The 17,118-nt window shown below is 39.3% G+C and overlaps 1 protein-coding gene across 1 annotated transcript in view; it reads right to left on the bottom strand.

Moving 5' to 3' along the window:
- The window catches only part of plch2a (phospholipase C, eta 2a), a 99,345-nt gene extending 93,065 nt beyond the window's left edge, over positions 1-6,280 (bottom strand). The window contains exon 1 of the mRNA XM_069169097.1: positions 5,898-6,280. Within this exon, the coding sequence (XP_069025198.1) occupies positions 5,898-5,940 (43 nt within the window). The 5' untranslated portion in view covers positions 5,941-6,280. The remainder of the gene's footprint in view (positions 1-5,897) is intronic.
- Positions 6,281-17,118: the final 10,838 nt, after the last annotated feature.

Here is a 17,118-nt window from a genome sequence, read left to right as displayed (position 1 = left end):
TATCAGTTTGAAGTAGTTTGTGTTGTCATCTTGCAGAAGGCACTCACTGAGGAAAATAAAATTTTAAAAAAAGATTGAGTAGCAAAGCCTTGTCAATTGAATAATTGTCACGCTGAATAGTCTGGAAAGCAGCAAGTGGAAATGATTTGATTTTTTTTTTTCACTATTCTTCTTTAGCAGAATCTTTTTTGCTCAACTATTCTTCTAAGAAACTTCAAACACAAAAATGAGCACCAGAAGTGGGTGGGGTACTGTACAGCCTAGTATGGGTTATTTTTTCACCACAATAGTTCTCTAACCATTAACTCCTAAAAAGGCAATAACTGATAATATAGCACGTGTTACGAATTGCGTTTGAACGAATCGCATGCCATTGTAAATACCTTTGTACTTTAATTTGCCGATGTTAAAGGCTGTCAAAGTCAAGTTTGTTGGCTGCCCTGAGTCTACCCAAATGTTTGACACACAACTTCTGAGAGAAATGTGGAAGTTCATGTTCCCCAGATGATGAATGCATTCCTTTAGATTCCCCCCCCCCCCCCCCCCCCAAAAAAAAGAAGAAGTTTGGATAGTCTCCCTGAAATGATGCCTTCTTAACAATCCAACTGAGGATCTAACTGCCAGTGCTTCTGATTAGTCCCCATTGGTTGCAGTTGTCTTGCCATGTTCCCAAGCAATGATGGCACAAAACACACAAAAATAAGAAGACCTACGTTGTAATGAACCAGCATTACTCTTTAGATAGATAGATAGATAGATAGATAGATAGATAGATAGATAGATAGATAGATAGATAGATAGATAGATAGATAGATAGATAGATAGATAGATAGATAGATAGATAGATAGATAGATAGATAGATAGATAGATAGATAGATAGATAGATAGATAGATAGATAGATAGATAGATAGATAGATAGATAGTTAGTTAGTTAGTTACTTACTTACTTACTTACTTACTTACTTTATTAATCCCCAAGGGGAAATTATTTCGCTACAGCAGCATTTATAGATACAGGAAAGAAATAAAATAACAGTAAAAAATATTTACATTAAGCCTATAAAGGGGTCTTAAGTCTGACACACTGATATAGTAAGGTATCATGAGTTCTTTTTTTTTGCCATGGAATTTATCAAATTTGAACTTAATGAATTAAGCTTCAGTCCCGCTTTGGCAGAGCTATAGTGTGAAGTACTCCTGTATGTATACAGTGTCAGCATCTTTGCCTTTTTTAAATGTAACTGTGGAAAACACAAGTTGGTCAATAAAACGCTACATCGCATCGTGTTGCGAAGCTTCGCAACACGATGGCAGCTGCCCAGTAGCACTGTTGCTTTGTGACCTAAGATCTAATGTGGCATTTTCTCAATGGCAACATGCAGTAAACACACACACACAAAGACGCATGATTGCACGCACACATGGGTCACAGTAGTTCAAGCAATATGGAAATTTGAATGTCAGTGAGTGTCAGCAATTTATAATTAACGCTGCTGATGGCTGATAGCCTGTGCCACAATTCGTTATTTTTTATAATTTTGTGCACACATTTCTAAAATTGAACACTGATAACTATTTAGTTCAGGTAAAATGGTAATACATACATTTTCTGCTAAATATTCAATTTGACAAATTGCTGCCATTGACCACATCCAAGGTGGACCACAAAGATTGTACCGCTTTCCTTTCTTAATTAAAAAAATGTCAATAACCTGATACAGTGATCTTTCACTCATTTTTCAATGCACCTTGCTTTAAGATATTATTGTGAAGCTCAGTGGTAACACTTAACCTTTGTAAGACTAATTCGTCCCTAAAGGATTTCTTGCTCTTTTTTCGTTAATGCTTGATTGTTCAGCAGCTATTCTCAAAAATGTAATGGCAATATGCTGAGTTTTATGTGATTTGTTTCAAGAAAGAGTCTTTATGCAACCAATTTCTATAATATTAAGCATATTGTATAGCAATCAATCAGTTGTTGAATATTGAATATATTTATTTTCTGAAATTCTGAAACTTCAAATGTAAAAAAAAAATCTCAGTTATAGAAGTGATGTAGCTTAATAAAACACATTAATTCAATACATACCAATTGCACAAAAACTAAGTGCGATTTCTTTCAAGTATAGAGGTGTATTAACTCTTGAGCTATGAAAACTACAACTCGGGCTCTACTATTTCATACTCCACCACCTCTCCCTCATCCTGATTTTAAATGTCTAACTCACATGATAAGAATACATTTCCCATAAACTTTGTCACTTCCTGTTTTAAAAGTTTTTTGTGCTCAACCAGCATCATAAGCGGCCTTGGCTATTTTTCACTGGTTTCAAATGAAACCTCTCAGTGCTGACGGGTGGTAGTGCCGGTTGCTTCATCAGTCCCAGCAGGAAATCGTTCTCTACAATCACAATAATTAACGCAAATTCAAGCAAACATCTAGAGGGAATTACAATTTTGGAAAATTTTCGTGATTTTTCCACAAAAATACATCCTCAACAAAAGCTCTGCGGTTTACCGCATAAAGTAGTGTTTCCAAGTAAAACTCGCTTTAATAACAAAAATAACTCCTCATTTACAATCAGCAACCCATCTAATCTTTTACAGTGTTGCGACTGTAGAAGACAAAAGTGTCTTATATAAAACTGTTTTATATAGAACGTTATTGTAAAATGAAAGGAAATAAATAAACACCACGATAAATATGTAAATGAGTCAATATTTACTCTTTAAAATAAACAGGCAGCTTTCAGAGAAAATGAGACTGGGCCAATGAACATGATTGCCTGCTGTTGGTAAGGTTTGTTGCTTAACATACTGATAAATTACAAATTACAAACATTTAAACCAAATTTCTGACTTTTAATGTGTTATTTGATCCTAAAATAGAGACTGCCTTGAGACACCATCAACCTTTAACTCAGAATATTGAAATATGACAATAATGTGCAGCCAGTTCACATTGATATCACGCTGATATCCCGTTCCAAGCCGCTACCTCTGCTGCAGCTTTAATATCAAATGGCAGCAGATTTCCTTGACAGTGGCAGGTGATTCAACTCCTGCCCCCCAAGGCCTTTTGGCAAAATCCCTCTGATCCAAACAACAAAAAAGTAATTATCGTTCCTGTCAAAATGCTTAATCTTGCACCCTGAGCCCTGTCACAGAGATTGTAGGATATCATTCATGCCAGAGGGAAAAGCCTCCTGACTGACAAATGGCATGTTAATCAAGCACCAACATTATCCCATGTGGTATGTTAGTGTGATATAAATGTTTTCTTTATGATCTGTAACACAGTTTAAAATTGTCACTGTGTTTATTTACTCTGCTGTAGTGTGTTGCAAGGATGAATGTAATTGCCCTGAACTGTATATTTAGGGAATGGAGAGAAGGTGGTAGGTGAATTTTCACAGTTGGTAATATAGCTGATACATTTTTGTGCAGGTGAGGAGGTGTTCCAATATAAAATCAGGCAGAAGAGGTTGAGATCACCAGCACTCAAATATCTCCTCACTGTAAGGATAATTTACTCCACTAATAGATGCAATAAGAGCAATGTTTCATTCAGCAAGTGATGTCATTTAAAATAAGTCTGTTAATTTTGTCAGCAAATCCAATGGAAGACCCAAACCACCAATAACTAACTACAGCTAACAGTGTGTTTGTATCAAGGACTGATATCTAATATTCCTCTGAGCCATAAAGCTCCATTATAACGATTGAAGAAACACAGTGAGTCACACTGGGTGACACGTTAATTTATTACCATATGATATAATTCAGTTTACTCAGTTCCACATCCATCGTGCTGCTTCACTAAATACTCACAAGGGAGGGTACCAAATGTGGATTCATCTGCTGAAAACAGCCTTCACTGAATGCACTGTTCCCTACGGTTTGTTTCGGTAATGTTTGATAAAACTGCATTGAACATCTGGTTGTGAAAAACAAACTTCATATTCATGAGCCAATATAAAAGATTACCATTTTCTGTAAGAACCTGTTGCCTTTGGGGCTGAGTGCCACACACATTGGAAAAAGTCAGAAAGTTGTACTATAGGTCCTTGTATTAATCACTTATAAAGGGATTGACAAGCAATGAGACATCCCTTTATAAGTGATAAATACAAGGACCTATAGTACAACTTTCTGAAAGGGTTTGACAAGCAATGAGACATCCCTTTATAAGTGATAAATACAAGGACCTATAGTACAACTTTCTGAACATTAGCAGCCTTCGTTTTTAAACTTATAAACCTTAAAAGGAAAGTTCATCCCTTTTTTTATGTGGCTGTCCAATCACTTTTGAGGGTAAAATGTAGTCAATACATTTTTTAATAAACTCTGTGTCTTTGGGGTGCAGCTTCAAAATCGGTTCATCCAGCACTAGTACTATCATTTGACTTGTACAATGTAGTTAGCGACTGGAAGAACAACAAACTCATCGAGCTGTCTGGGTCACCAGGGGGCGCTCTAGACGCTGCACCAATTCGCCCTCTGATGACTACAGAAACTCAATAATGCTGCTGCAAAGAATTTCAGCGTGGGCAGTTTGTGTTCAGGGTTGTTGCTGATACCAATCCTAAGAGAGCAGTGTGTGCATTGCCATGCACAAAAGTTTTCTCCCTGCCTGGTCTGAAGCGACCTTCTTCAGCATAGCAACAATAAACTACAAAAGGCAAATGAAACCAGTAGAGCCAAAAGGGTATATGACTATCGAGTAAGTAATTTTGTCACCTAACATTGTTTTGGCAAGGGTGGAAATGCATGACGACAACGAACAAACGGGAAAAAATAAGCAGAAAGTCACCCTTTCGAGGTCTCCCAAAGAGAAAACGTTAGGTTTTAATCGCTCATACAGTCACATCTGTCACACTGGTGTTGGTCCAGGCCAGTTAATACAGAAAAACAGCTGTAAGGAGTATTAGATGTGTCAAAGTAAGCTGAGGGAGAGGCTGACACCGCGCCGCAAGCTTGCATACTCCAGCACTAAGATATGGTGTCGGTATTAGAGCTCCATTGTATGGCTTTGTGAAAGTTTGATTATTGCACTCTGCAACGCTTCCCCGGCTGCTCTGCTCCCATGAGCTGGGGTGATCTAACACTAATGAGTCGCTCTATGGTTACCGGGGCTTGGGGGAATGCTGGAAGGAGCAGGAGGGGAAGAGGAGAGGGGGAGGAGCCCTGATGGGAAGTTGTCAAATATAAATGACTTCATTTTTTTCAGCTTTTTTTCCTCTTCAATTTCCATGTGTTCTCCCTTCTCTTTGTCTGCTCGCACCTTCACTCTGGGTTCCAGTTCTGTCGCTTAGGCTGACAAAAGCCAAAATGGGTCTGCACTCCGGTGGGAGCTTGTTCGTGCGTTTGCCTCCCAGGTGATCACCTTTAAAACAGGGTTGGGCTGCTGATGTCTTTGAAAGGAGCTGATGATTAAGAGCTTAAACAGAAAAAAAACAAAAAAAACTACAGGAAACACAATTTGACAGTCATGTCCGGAGCAGAACTTCAGGCTTCAGTTGACACACAAGTCACCTGCACATTTTAGCAGGAGCCTCTTTTGAAAGATTTACCTCCACGATGAGAGCAGTGAATACACGAGTATGCAAAGTCGACCGCACAGGTCTGACAAAATCCGAAACCAAGTGAACAAGCAAAATGAGAGAGCTGAAGTCAAGCAGAGATGCTGAATTTGTTTTCATGAGAGGTGAGGAAGATGAGAAGCTGGGGAGGGGAGGGGGGGGGGGTGTATAACATGAGTGGAAACTACCCTCCCGTCATTCCTCCCCCTTCGCTCCTAAAGAGCTCGACGAGCTCCTCATCCTGAGCTGGCCTACTTCTTCCAAAGCCACATGCAAGTAAAGTAGGAATTTTTTGACTGCTTTCTCGTCTTACCTTGGTCTCGGCTGAGGCTGCGAATATTGCTGGAAACGTCCATTGATGTAGTCCCAAAAGAGTCAGAGCTCCATGTGCTGTTAAAACAGAGACGGGGGGGCTGGCTTCCTCCTAGCTGCCATCTGGAAGGCTGCTACTGTCACAGGCTTGCCTCGCCCCGTGGGTGTCATTGTCCAAGGTGTGACAGAAAACGCTTTTAGGGGGAACTTACCTATCCTTTCCTCTTTCTACTCTACCTTTCTTGTACAGTCTCTCCTCTCTCCTCGCTTTCCCCTTGATGAAAACTCATCCTCTCTGTCACTACGTGCTAAATGTGGTGGGTTAGTAGCAAAGACAATAGTGTGGTCTTGAACACTTCTTCTTCTGCCTCTACTGTACTAGACTAGAGGGATGGTGTGTGTGTGTGTGTGTGTGGGGGGGGGGGGGGGGGGGTGTTGCCTGGAGAGCTTTGGGAGCGCGCTCAGTGCAGTCAGCCACTCACAGCTCTTGTATGAGAGAGGGAAGCGCTCAGTTCAATGCCAATCACCTGGGAGAATGAGTGCTATTAGATGGAAGGGGGGGAGGTAACAGGGGGGGGGGGGGGGAGCTGATGGAGGGGAGGAGCAGGAGGAGAAAGCAAAGAGAGGACTCATGGACCGAAATGCATCTGCTGAGATAAAGAGGAGGAGAGTGATGAAAAAGGGAGAAGAGAGGGAAAGCAAAAGGCGCAAAGTATGCAAGGTGGCTGTGATTTGCACATAGCAAAGAGCAGCAGCGTGTGGCGTGCATGTTTTATTCAACACTAAACTGCTGAGAGAAGAGGACCAGCCAGGCAGATAAGGCAGAGGAGAAGAGAGGAGATGAACCTCCCTCTTCTAGGATTTGTGTCTGAGCCCAGCAGAGGCTAGCAGAAGCCAAAGCCGCCTTCAACGCCTGAGAGAAAGTGTGCGTGGACCAAAGTCTGTTGATAACAGGATGTCGGGTGGCATCACCGGAAATCTGAACCAGAACAATTGTCAAATTTACCTTGGTAAAGATCATAATCTGGGTCGAATTTTAAGAAATGGATACTGCAAAGTGTAAAACAGGATATTTCCATGTGCGCCTGTAAAATCACAAAACTTAGAATTTTTTTGTCATAGAAACTTAGAATAAAAATTCACCTTTGAGAAGCTGGCATTTTTACATTTTTGCTTATAAAATGACAATTGATCAATAATGAAAACGGTTATCATTTACTTTTCTGTCAATCACCCAACCTGATTGATCAAAAGAATACTTTCAGGTCTGGAGTTCTGATTGGTTTCTGGGTGCCCTCAGTAATATTTATATATATATAAACTGAGCTGGGAGGGAGCGAGCGGGTGATGTGATTCGATCTGATTGGAAACCCGGCGGTACTACGTCCCGCCCACCAATAGCTGTAGCCTGACTGCACCACAGCTGAAGCTTATTTTCTAATTAATGACGGGATTATTATCAGATGGCTCGCCAAAAAACAAATAAAAAGGAGCGACTTTAGCTAACAACACTGTGGTAACTCGTGGAGAAATTTGAATGACTGAGAATTTTATGCAACTGGTTCCATAGACTGGGAGTCTATGGAGCCGGAGGATTTTTGGAGCCAACCTCCAGTGGCAGCCGGTGGTATTGCAGCTTCCACATTGGCCTTTTTAGGTAGGTAGGTAGGTAGGTATTTATTTTATTAATCCCCGAGGGGAATTTTTTTTCGCTACAGCAGCATACAGAAGCAATAAGATAATAATAGAAATAATGAAATAGAATAAAAATAATAGAATAGAATATAATAATAGAAGAGCTGCGTCCACTTTTATATACAGTCTATGAAACTCATTAAAGTAAGGAGCTCCCAGAACTTGACTTTAATTTTAAAGAAAAAATCAGACAAATATTTAGTGTATCTCATTATAGTTTTAGTTTTAATAGGAACTTCCCATAGTTTAGTTTTAAAGGTTTTTCTTTCTTAACAAGATATTTCTAAAGGAAACACCAGATATTTCTTCTGTTGACACTGTCAGCAGCCTCATTTTAAATCCATTGATATTGGCCCATATTTTCTGAACCAAATCGAACCAAATACATAGAGTGGATGCCTATTGAAGAGATGTAATGGCAGGGCTTATAAACAGCCAAAGCTAATTTATAAAACCACCTCATAATGTTTTCTGGGGTTTCTGGACCTCTCCAGAAACCCAGCCCTAAATGCATTTAAAGTTGTAGTATATGACTATCAAATATGGAACACAATTTACAATATTTTCTGAAACTTTCAGCTATTTCATGAATAATACACACTGTGAATTGTCTCACCTCATGCATGTTTCATGAGGCGGGAACATCAAGCCTTCGCTCCTTTGTAACATGGCTTTTTCAAACGACCGAGCTGCTCTTCAGCCTCTACACAATCCTAATCCACCACGCCGGGAGCAGCGCCCAACCCTGTGTTTCAACCAAAAGTCAAGCTTCATTTATCTACCCGTGTCTTCCTTCATACATAAGCGTGCAACACCTTCTGCTGCTTGAATGAGCTTTGGGCAGGCTGCAGCTCTCCACTGAGTCACAGTACAGGAGAGTACTTGGACCTGTTTCACAGAGCCGGGGCCTCGGGCCATCTCCGACACATCAAGCTGAGCACACGGGAGCAGTGTCCACAAAGACTAGTGTAAAAGGTCTCATAGGTGTGAATGCGTGTGCTTGGATTGGTAGTGGGTGTTGGGCATTGCGGCCTTGAGGGATGTTAAAGGTCTCTACAGTATAGTTGGGGCTTGGGGAATATATCATGCACCTTGAACTATCATATAATTAAAAGTAGGCAAATGTGTAAAATATGACCATGAAACAGGAGCAAGTGTATTGTATCAACATTAATGTGATCAAGTTATAACATAATTTGAATGTTTAATGTACAGAGGAGCATTTCTCAGCAGCGGTAAACCAGCATTCATACTCAAAGGCTGTGAAAACATGTTCATGTGCAGGACAAGGAAGGTACAAACCAATCAATGCAGCGCACTTTGTCACTTCCAGGTCACTTGTGCCACCTTGTCCGTCATCTAGCAGTGCAGCACGTTATCTCCTGAGCTCTTGTAAAACCCGTGGACGGATAAAATTACTGTGGAGAAACAACTGGTGGGAACAGCAAGAATCAATAACCGTCCGGCCAGCTGCTTGGCTTCCAGCGATATGTGCGGAGCAAAAGCCACCACCACTACCTCCTTGAGGCCTGATAAGAAACTTGAGATAAGCCTTAAAAACCCACAATGACACGATTGGGTTCACCTCAGAGCTTGTTTCTATTCTTTTTAAGCCTATTTTTTTCGCTTCTGCAAGTGAAACCAAGCGGAATAGAGACTGACTGTCTCACAAAGGATGGTCATGCTTGAATGGTGGAAACAAATAACCCTCACACAATTTAAATGCTTTTGTTGGCTAAGCTTCCAATTAGAATTCAAATCAATTTTAAGTGTTTTTTTTTTTTAAAGGTTGTGAAATATTAAAACAGCCCAGATAATCTCTTTTTTCCTCAGTAGTGTTAGACCTCTTTCCCTTTTCATCTTAAGCGAGTATGGATTTTAGCCGTGCTAATGACATTTGAGTAAATTCTGCTATTTCCATGAAGTCTTTCTATTTATGGACCTACATTATTATACACAGCACCACTGCTGGAGGGTGAATCAGTTTTGTGGGCTGAACATGTGTCAGCCATCAAAAAAGGGTTCAGCATGTTCATCAAATTGTTCCCTACATGTTATGAATGTGAATGGAGGAGGGAGTGGAAGTTAATAACCTCAGTGGATGAGTGGAGGGGCCAGCTGCACCCTTGCAAAGGATTTCTTATTAAATGTGCTTGTATTTGTGTATGTGTTTTGTGCATGTGTGTGATGTGCAGGTGTCTGGAGGAGATTGAAAAAGGAAAAGAGCATTTTTTTTTTTTTTTCCCAGTTTATCCAAGGTCACAGGGTTGAAACACAAATAATATCCTTGAGAAAATAATGTCAGAGGGGATCAAATTTGTGCTGTAAGAGATATAGGCACTCACAAGCAATGAGACATACACATTCAGGATGCAACCGAGGTGCTGCTTATCATGTGGCATTAGCATATTGAACGTTGGTGTGCATGCGAGAGTTGAAAATTCCTTCCTAAAACTAGGTTTGCAACATTTGGCGTCACGATACAATAAGTAAGACAATATAGAGCCTCACAGCACAAAGTGTATGTATGTGTGCTTAGTGGATGATTCATCAGATTGGGAAAAGGAAGCGTTGGAAAAAAGATTCTGATTGTTTTTGTTACATCTCATCAAAGTTTTAAACCCTTTGAGGAGTGCGATTTATTTGTGCTCCTATCCAATGCGAGCCTTCATATGTACATGTGGACATACTCTCATCAGTCACCAGTCTTGACAGCATATCACCTGGGAACTTGGAGAACAAACCATTCCTCCCGCTTTAAGTGTTCATGCACAGGATGTTTGTGTGTTTGTGGCTACTGAGGCCTGATAACTGACTGACAAACAAAATTGTCAAAATCGTGTCACTTGTGTAGTGTTAGAAATTAGATTTTCCATTTTCAAATATGTTTTGGCAGCTAGCTAAACATGTAGTGTGTATACAGCTGAGTCTTGTGTAAAGCGCATGTGCACTGCTCACATTATCTGGGATGACTATTAATGAGTGTGTAGGTTGCTATTCTCTAGGTTCATGTTTGTAGCAGTGACAGCTGGGAGAGCAGATGTCGTGTGATTTATTGATTCACATTATTTTATTTCACTTTGAGCTGAACAGATTCTCTGTGACAGTTTGACATGATACCAGGGAAACATTAAGCAGATTTTATTTGTTAACTCCCGCACCATGAATGGTGGATTCTTGAGAAAAACACTCCTAGTATGGCTCCAGAGACAATATTATGCAGTGAACCGGATTTTGAAAGGGGATGAATTACAGTTAATTTTTTGTATTGAGTGTTGCAAAATGTTGGCGAATATCGACCCGCGCACAAACAAGAAGACTGGACATACCATGGTCAGAAACAAGGACTGAAGACACTTTGTTATTCAATTGGTGCATTTATGCCAATCAGGTTTCCCATCTTGTAATTGTTGCCCCTCACAGATTTGTGATGTCGAGTCAGTGGATTTGGCTCTCTGCCACTTCTTTATATTTCCCCAAAATTTAACACAAACTTTGATTTGTACTCTGCACTCAAGTTTTATCTGAGAGAAATCGTAAATGCATCTGCACTAGTGGTCAATAAAACATTCAAGTGCTTATGTTTATTAAGCGACCATACTTGGAATACATACTCATGGCGGGTATAGCTCCCACCTGCTCTGTGGACGTCAAGGTGTTGTGCACTGGGTGCATGCAATAGGAGCAAGACATTTTTGATTCACCTTTGTAGCCACATTACATGTTTTGTTTTGTTTTGTCTGCAAAGTGGCCTGTTACTGTGTTACTTTCTTTAAAGCATTCAAATATATCACTGGAATATTACACTATTTGCAAAACAAATGTTTTGGAATCTACAAGTACATTATATTTCCTATTGACACAATAGGGCAGAAGATCTAAAGTAACTAGTGTTTGGTGTTTTTGCACTGGAGTGTGTTGCATTGGTCTCTTATATCTGAAAATGTCTCTTGTGAAAATTTAATAATCAAAAATGTGTACCCACATTTCTTTACTTTACTCATTTTAATTCATGTCCTTTATATATAATGGACCAAGGGGGACAAACTCTGATTTTGTGAGTTTGAATTAAAAAAAAAAAAACCTTGTCTCTCTTTTTATGTTTGCAAGTATAAGCGCTTATTTAAAAATACAAATATATACTAAAAATAATGATCTGCAACTAAAATTTGTAGGGTACTGTGTCAAAAGGATGGGTTTTAAATTAGATTAATTTTGCACTATATTTCCTTCTGGATTTTTTTTTATAGTGATTTATGATGCTGGTCTTAAAATTCCCCAATGTATGCAGAGTCATCTTTATCATATGTGCTAGCACTGTCCCATTTTCACTGCTACCTCATTCTGGCCTGCAGTATCTCTACAAATAGCCTCTATAGACAGCATTCACTGGTGAAGACAGACAAACACAATCACACCTGAGTTTTTCATAAGTGAATGTCTTTGGACATGGGAGTTAACCTTGAAAAACTTGGAGTGGCCAGAAAAATGCAGAAACACAGCACTGGAGCATGAAAGGGAAGACAATTATTTTTTTTCTAATGCCCTTGTTTGTTTAAAACTTTGAACAGTGCTTCTGTTTTTAAACCAAAAATCGTCCTGTGCAGTCATTGTTTGACTTTGTGAGTGTGGAAGAAGGACAATTAAAAATATGTAAACGGCGTATGGCTGGGTGCATCCAGTATGAAATAAAGGGGACACTTTGACAAATGTCTCCATCTGTAAATAGCAAAGTCTTGAGAGGATGTCGGACCCAAAAGCGTTGCAAATAAAGTAGCTGTGATTGGTCATTTCAGAGGGCAACCATTGTCTTGTTTTACCCACAGCTGAGAGGTATCTCATTATTATTTTTTACTCCCATTGAAAATGAGTCATCCTGACTCACAGCAGCTAATGAGGCTGCTCTGTCAAATAATTCATGTGGTTTCAACACAAAATGAAGTGAAAGGGCTTCCTTCAAACATTAGGTTAAAAAAATAGAATTAGTCCTTCCAACACCACCAAACAGTATCCCGATTAAATAGGACCTGTTGTGTAAATGCTTCCCTTAGTTTGGTAGATTTAAATGTGTTAAGTGCTCAACTGCTTAGGAGTTGTTTGAACCTGGAAATCTGTATCATTTTGATTAAGATGGCCTGTTCTATAAATCTCTGTCTTGTTTATTTGATATAGATGTATTTGGTAGAAGTGAAACCACAATTTCAATACAACTCTGGCCTTTGGTGTAAAATCTTCATTTCACTTCTTCATTTAACAATTTCCACCCTGGAGGTCCGTATACTTTGACCAGTTCATATCTGTTTTATAAATGCAACCTTCAGCCCCTCTGAGAAGGTTGCTCTGTGTGTCACATTCTGTTAAGCCTCTGAGCCCCAGTGTGACTTTAAATGGATGCTGCAGCATTGTTGTGCTTAGTTTCTGTTTTATCAGTTTGGTTGAGCTGTAGTTGAGAATATTCAGAACAGGTTCAGTAACATCATTGTCACTGGCTTATTGTTTGACTGTTATTTACTCTTTGGGTTTTGAAGGAAATAAAAATGTGAATTTTTGCTTATTTTTTCTTTTAAAATCGTACTCTGGCCTGAGGAATAAGAAAGAGAAATGTATAATATTCAGAATTCTCCCAAATGTCTCATCATAGATCCATAAGTTGTACATTAGGGCAGTTGTGGAGCTGTCACTCACTGAATTTTGAAACATAATGCTCTTGCAGGACTTAAGGGATTAACAGGAAGAAGACACAGCTGCAGCTGCTCCCGCAAGAGACACATGTACATCAGTGACATGGGAAACTGCTCCTGTGTGACTTTTTTAAATTCAGGACAGGATATGAATTTAGTATTTACATTGTAGTTAAAACTGTTTTCATTATTATGAAAGAAACAACCAGAACGTATTCTCACATGAATTAAAGAGACGCAGAAAGTTAAAGTGGTCTGAAATTATGAGCTGAATTAACTTCAAATGAACAGAACCTAGAATATGATATTAGAGAGAAGAGATGAGTTGATTTCGCTCCATTCCTGTATTTTACAATGTTCTGTCATGCTTTTCAGTCTACTTTGTTTCCTCTGGTGTAATCTCCAAATACAGCTGTTTAAATCTTGCAAACCTTCCGCTGTTTTTATGTTGGGAACTTTTTTTTATTGATGTCTGTAATTACTGATAAGGATCTAGGTGTCTCTGCAAGTACAAGTCTGTGCATTCCTCAGTGCTTTGAACTGTGTACACTGCATTGTCTGCTTATGCCAGGGTGTTTAGTCCTATGTATCCCATTTACGTTATGTGACATACATTATGTAAAGGTTGTAATAATTAATTTAACAATATACGTAAATTAAAATAAGTCAGCTTTGACGTTAGTTTTTATGTAGAACATTCACAGTGGTCTCTTGGGTGAAAGTCTTGCCTTGGAGCTATCCAACCATGCCCAAACTCCTCTCTATGTGGACTTTGTCACTTTATACTCTCTCACTTGACTTTCTCCTTTGTTCCCGTCACAATTACTACAGCCGCTAGAGGTCGCAATAAATGTTACCTTCTGGCAGTTTGACCAATCGGACATTGGATCCCTGAAATAAATGGAAGATAACAGCCTCCTGAACCTACCAGTGGGTTTAGTAGCCCATATATTTGGCACAGATGTGTTGATAACTGTCTTTGTAACTGTCTGATAACAATCCAATTGGGTGATCAGGTTCACCCAGTTGTAGTTACTTTAAATACACCCAAATCTTTTTAAAGGGGACTAAAACCCATCTGCGTTATGTGTAGAAATAACAATGCTGATGTTTTGTACGAGACATCAAAGTACTGTTTTGCAGACATTCTACTGAAGTTAATCATGCTAACCAGCTAGTGCTGGCCCGGCCTGTCTTGTAATACCACTTTATACCACAAGATGGTACAGTGAGTTGCTGTAGTGTAAAGTCTGCACTTAGTCAAACTTCAGAGGAAGAATAGGTAGTGTACTTGTATTATCATAACATATTAATCAAGCAAAACAAAAATTAACATGCACAGCTGGAGAAAGCCAATAAAGTGGTGAAGTTTGAAGCTGAACTCGCTACGTTTCTGGTGAATAAGTACATGTGAACAGTAGCTGTGTAGCGATGGCTCATAAAAGCACCCAATTACATCAGCGGTGTTCTGACCATCAGGCAAACAGGGACAATCCTGAACAATCTGGGGCATTGAACCGTCAAAAAATTAATCATGTTTCTTGTCCAACGCTCTCATTCTCTTTCCCGGGGCCTCTATTTGTGACTGTGTTTAAAAATGCTGCCGGTGGTCCCGGTCCTGCTGATGAGTTCAGGGTTGAGTGTCTTTACATATTACACTTCTACATAACGTTACTGAAAGTGTTAATATGTTTAGTTTGTTTTTTATTGATACATAGCTCAGAGCAGCTATCTAAACTGAGATGACCAGCTCAATTAGCTGTTCATCTATCTACCAAACTGAGGTGATTTTATGTAGCTGTCATCAGGCATAGAGTGAGCCATATTTTTTGCAGTGTAAATTGTTTGTATTTCATTTTTGCTGTGATTCAAATTGTTTGTCTTTATATTGGTTTTAGCATTGGGTTGTTTTTATTTGCATAGCGTGGTTTTAGCATGCAGTGATTTACTTGCAAGTTTTATAATATATTTTATCAGGCATATTATTGGGCGCTCTGTTGTGATCTGATTGAAGCTACTTGTAATCCCTGATCCCCTGCACCTGGAAAACTTGTTTTTATCTAAAGGACCAATCATGAGTGCTGACAGAAGTGGCTCCCCTCCCCCCCAGGTTAGTCAATCAATTAGTGGAGCCGGTATAAGAGATGGACTACAGCACAGCAAGGAAGAGCAAGGAGCACAGCAAGGAAGAGCAAGGAGCACAGCAAGGAGCAGAGGCAGCACGACAGGAGCACCAGGAAAAGTGGCCACAAACGGGAGGAGCACGTGAAGAAGACAGGCGGCAGTGTCCTTGGTGGTTGGAGGAACTCTGGAGAGGATGGGTGGCTGAGCTAGAAGAGCCAGAAGTAACAACCAGATCCTGACTCCCCTCCTGGTGGCAGGCTCGCTTTTACCTGGTGTTGAACTTTTTTTTTCATCTTTTAGAAGGTCCTTTTTAAACTGGACTTTTAACTCTATTTAACTTGTTTTCAGTCACACTGGACTTTTAGTCTTTTAACCTCTTAATTGCACAGTTATTTTATCGGTTTTAGACTTTAAATAAACATTTTTACCTTTCCTTAATTTTTTGAATAATAATAACTTTATTTCTATAGCGCTTTTCAAAAACAAGTTACAAAGCGCTTTACATTTAAAACACAATATGCAACAATATAGAATATAATGATAAATTACAACAGAAATAAAACGGACAATAAAACAGACAGTCAATCAATAAAATAAAAATGCAGTCAACAAAAGGCAAGTCCAAAATAGTGTGTTTTTAAGAGTGACTTAAAAGAAACCAGTGTGTTGGCATCCCTGATCGACTCTGGCAGGTCATTCCATAACTGAGGGGCCCGAACAGAAAACGCCCGGTTACCTTTAGTGGTGGTTAGTTCGGGGTATGGTCAGGAACGACCTACCACAGGTTGCATGTAGGCTCATAGGCGGACAGGAGGTCTCCTATGTCTTGGTGATCCCTGCTGTTCTCCCCCCGGTTTTAAAAGAGCCTGTGTTTTAAATGGAGACCTACACTCCTCAACTAGGTGGCGTTGTCAGGCAACTTTTTAACTTCTATTTATTTAATTTTAAAGCTTTTACTCTGCTAAAATTATTTAATTTCAAACCCCCTCCCAACTGGGCTGACATAGCCAACAAACCGGCAGTACTTTGTTTGGACAATTCAAAACAAATGGTTTGTGCAGCGAATGACAACACAAACTGTACTGAAAAATATTCTGAATGCAGTTGATAAATGGTTTTTCAGTGACTGTTTGCATACTATGATCCTTCGAAAAGGGAGATGAATGTGCTAAAACGTAAAAATCAGACTTAACTGATCATTTTTTGTCTATCCACGACTACTACACCGAACTGAGGGCAGGCTGCCTTGACACTACAGTAAATCACAACCGCCACCTAATGTGCTAAGTGATATAAAAAATATATATATATTTGATTCCTACATATTACACTTTTTAAAGCCCCCTTACAGTGAACTCAGCAGAGTTGCTTGTACAAGAGTGAATTGAGCAGTCAGCGCTTAGCATTTGTAGTTTGGAAGTACATCGCCAGGGTTTCATACATCACATACCTAAGAAGCAATATACCCCCTTGTGGGGTGGAGCTTTCAGTATCATGGAGCTGGTTGGTGGTTGTTGATAAAGGTGGATACTATTTACATGATCATTCATGTGTGATAAATGAAAGCAAATGATCTTTACATCATCTCTTTACTCTTCTTGTGTTACTTGTTGAAATTTTTATATCGAAATTATTTGATATATTATCGACATTTTAAAAACATCAATACTCAACTAATGCTCAACTCAATTAATATACCTAAAAAATGTACCTGAAGTAAGT

The sequence above is a fragment of the Embiotoca jacksoni genome, unplaced genomic scaffold (assembly GCF_022577435.1).
Source record: "Embiotoca jacksoni isolate LCO1_2020_lvr unplaced genomic scaffold, fEmbJac1.0.p SCAF_43, whole genome shotgun sequence".
NCBI classification, from domain to species: Eukaryota; Metazoa; Chordata; class Actinopteri; family Embiotocidae; genus Embiotoca; species Embiotoca jacksoni.
This window is presented reverse-complemented; position numbering and strand designations above follow the sequence as displayed.